The sequence below is a fragment of the Pteropus alecto genome, unplaced genomic scaffold (genome assembly GCF_000325575.1).
Source record: "Pteropus alecto unplaced genomic scaffold, ASM32557v1 scaffold60, whole genome shotgun sequence".
Classification (NCBI taxonomy): domain Eukaryota; kingdom Metazoa; phylum Chordata; class Mammalia; order Chiroptera; family Pteropodidae; genus Pteropus; species Pteropus alecto.
In genome coordinates this window covers 3,420,192-3,423,228 of record NW_006430726.1, presented here as the reverse complement: position 1 = coordinate 3,423,228, position 3,037 = coordinate 3,420,192, and the positions used below count along the sequence as shown (strand labels likewise).

Below are 3,037 nucleotides of genomic sequence, written 5' to 3'. Positions count from 1 at the left end.
CAGGTGCAGAGACGCTTGAGTTAATCACCTTCTCAGCTCACAGCACATGTCCCCAGAGGTCTGCTCAGGGTCCCTTGATGAATGTAGCTGTTCATTTCCTTTTGTCCTTTCCACTCTCCCTCCCACTCCCTCCCCCACAGGCTGCCACTCTAAGGTGTTTAATATACATGCTTTTGTTCCTATGCATTCTTGCAAAAGGCGTATTGTGGAATTGTATATATGTGCTTTTTTAAAAAATCTTTTTATTTCTAAATAATTATAGATCCACAGAAAGTTACACAATAGTAAGTACGCAGTGTGCCCAGAACATTTCATCTAGCTTTCCCCAATGGCGACATTCTAGAACTGTAGTACTACAGAAAGATCAAGAGACTGACATTGGTATAATACTGTTCTATAGACTAGAGACCTTATTGTTCAATTTCGCCAGTTTTTACAGGCTGTGTGTGTATGTGTGTGTAGTTCTACCCTATTCGATTCCATAGACAGATCTGCATAACAGCCACCACAACTGCGGTACGGAACTGGTACCTAGCATAGTCACACTCCTCCAACTCAGGTCCCTGTGTCCTGGCAACCACGAACCTTTCCTCCATCTCTAGCTTGGTCGAGAATGTTACATAAACAGAAGCTTTTGAGGTTGGCTTTTCTCACTAACCACAGTGCCCTTGAGATGCATCCACGTTGCTGTGGGTACCCTTAGTTCTATCCTTGTCATGGCTGAGTGGTACTTCATGGCGTGGGTATACTGGAGTCAAACTATTCGCCCACTGAAAGATATCTGGGTTGTTTCCAGCTTGGGGCTATTACAAATAAAGCTGATGTGAACGTTCACGTACAGGTTTTTGTATGAACGTAAGTTTCACTTTGGGGGTGATATATGCCCCAAGGGTGCCATTGTTAGGTCTTATGGTAAGTGCATATTTATTTTTATGAGAAATTGCCGATCTCTCGGCCACATGAGGGTACAGAATGAAGAAGGCCGTCTGGGAATCAGGGAGAGGGGTCCTACCAAACCACCACCAAACTTGGATTTCACAGTCTCCAGAGTGTGAGAAATAAACGCTTAAACCAAAACAAACAACAAACAAACAAAACAAAAACAAAACATACTGCCACACTATTTTCCAGAGTGGCTGTACCATTTTACATTCCCATCAAAAATGTATAAAAGATCCAATTTCTCTACCTCCTTGCCAGCGTTTGGCATTTTCACTGTTTTACATTTCAGCCATTCTAATAGGTGGAGAGTGGTATCCCATTGTGGTTTTAATTTGCATCTCCCTGATGGCTAATGATGTTGAACATCTTTTCATGTGCTTATTTGCCACCCATATCGTCTCTTTGGTAAAATATCTGTTCATGTCTTTAGTTATTTTCTATTTGGATCGTTTTGTATTTTTAATTAATTGATGGCATAAAAGGCATTTTGTTATATCTCATTCTGTTTCTTAGCATTTTTATGACACGGACTCGTCTGTGCTGCTCTGGGTACATCTAATCTACTGCTTCTAGCTGCTGCACGGTACCCCAAGGTATGCACCCACCACATTTTATCCATCTACTCCCCCAGGAATGGACGATTCTCTGCAACTCCCCACCCTCACAAATAACTCTACAGTTAATGTCTTCTTGCCTCTCTACCTTATGGGCCACATGAGAATTTCTTTGAGATTATTCACAGGATATGACATGCTCTGGAGTCACAGGCCATCCTATCCACATGCCCACCAGCCATGGACCCTTGCATCCTCCCAACTCATGGCATTATCCAGCTGTCTAATGTTTCCAGTCTAAATGATATAAAGTTAGAACATTTCTTTAAAAGTCAACGTTACCAAGGTATAATTTACCACAATATTAACACATTTTATGTGCACATTTTGATGAGTTTTGACAAATGTATACACCTGTAAGCACAATGCAAATCAAGATATGAAACATTCCCATTTCCCCAAAAAGTTCCCTGTGCCTTGTGCCCTCCGTCTCTCCTTCCTGCCCCGCACAACCACAGATCTGATTTCTATCACTGTAAATTACTTCTGCCATTCATATCAATGGAAAACATACAGTACATACTATTTTGAGTCTGGCAGCTTTCACTAAGCATAATGTTTATAAGAGCTGTACCTATAGTTCAGTCTTGGCCAACAGACATGTGAAAAGATGCTCAGCAACACTAATCACCAGGGAAGTGCAAATTAAAACCACCACACCTGTCAGAGCAGCCATCGTCAATAAGTCAACAAATAACCAGTGCTGGCAAGGATGTGGAGAAAAGAGAACCCTTATGGTGGGACTGTAAATTGGTGCAGTCCCTATGGAAAACAGTTTGGAGGTTCCTCAAAAAATTAAAACTAGAACTACCTTATGACCCAGTGATTCCACTTCTGGGTATTTATCCAAAGAAATTCAAAACACTAATTTGAAAAGGTATATATACTCCTATTTTCACTGCAGCACTATTTACAATAGCCAAGATATGGAAGCGACCTAAGTGTCCATCCACAGACAAATGGATAAAGAAGAGGTGCATATATACAATGGACTATTACTCAGCAATAAAATAAAATGACATATTAGCATCTGTGACAACACGGGTGGACCTAGAAGGTATTATGCTAAGTGAAATAAGTCAGGCAGAGAAAGACAAATACCATATGATCTCACTTATAAATGGAATCTAAAGAACAAAATAAATGAGCAAGCAAAATAGAAACAAACTCACAGATACAGAGAACAAACTGATGGTTGCCGAATGGGAAGGGAATTGGGGTGATGGGTGAGAAAAGTAAAAGGATTAAGATGTACAAACTGGTAGTTCTAAAAATAGCCACAGGGATGTAAAATATAGCACAGGGAATATAGTCAATATGTATAGTGCCAGGTGAGTACTAGACTAATGGCGGGATCACTTTGTAAATTATATAAATGTCTAACCACTATGCTGCACACCTGAAACTAATATAAAATAATGTCGGATGTCAACTCCAATTGAAAAATAATTTTTTTTTTTTTTTAAAAAAGGAAGAGAGGC

The 3,037-nt window shown here is 40.0% G+C and overlaps 1 protein-coding gene across 1 annotated transcript in view; it reads right to left on the bottom strand.

Annotated features, from left to right (window-relative positions):
- The window catches only part of SEMA4B (semaphorin 4B), a 37,157-nt gene extending 34,925 nt beyond the window's left edge, over nucleotides 1-2,232 (bottom strand). Inside the window, exon 1 of the mRNA XM_025050339.1 lies at nucleotides 2,217-2,232. Within this exon, the coding sequence (XP_024906107.1) occupies nucleotides 2,217-2,232 (16 nt within the window). The remainder of the gene's footprint in view (nucleotides 1-2,216) is intronic.
- Between the last annotated feature and the right edge of the window lie 805 nt (nucleotides 2,233-3,037).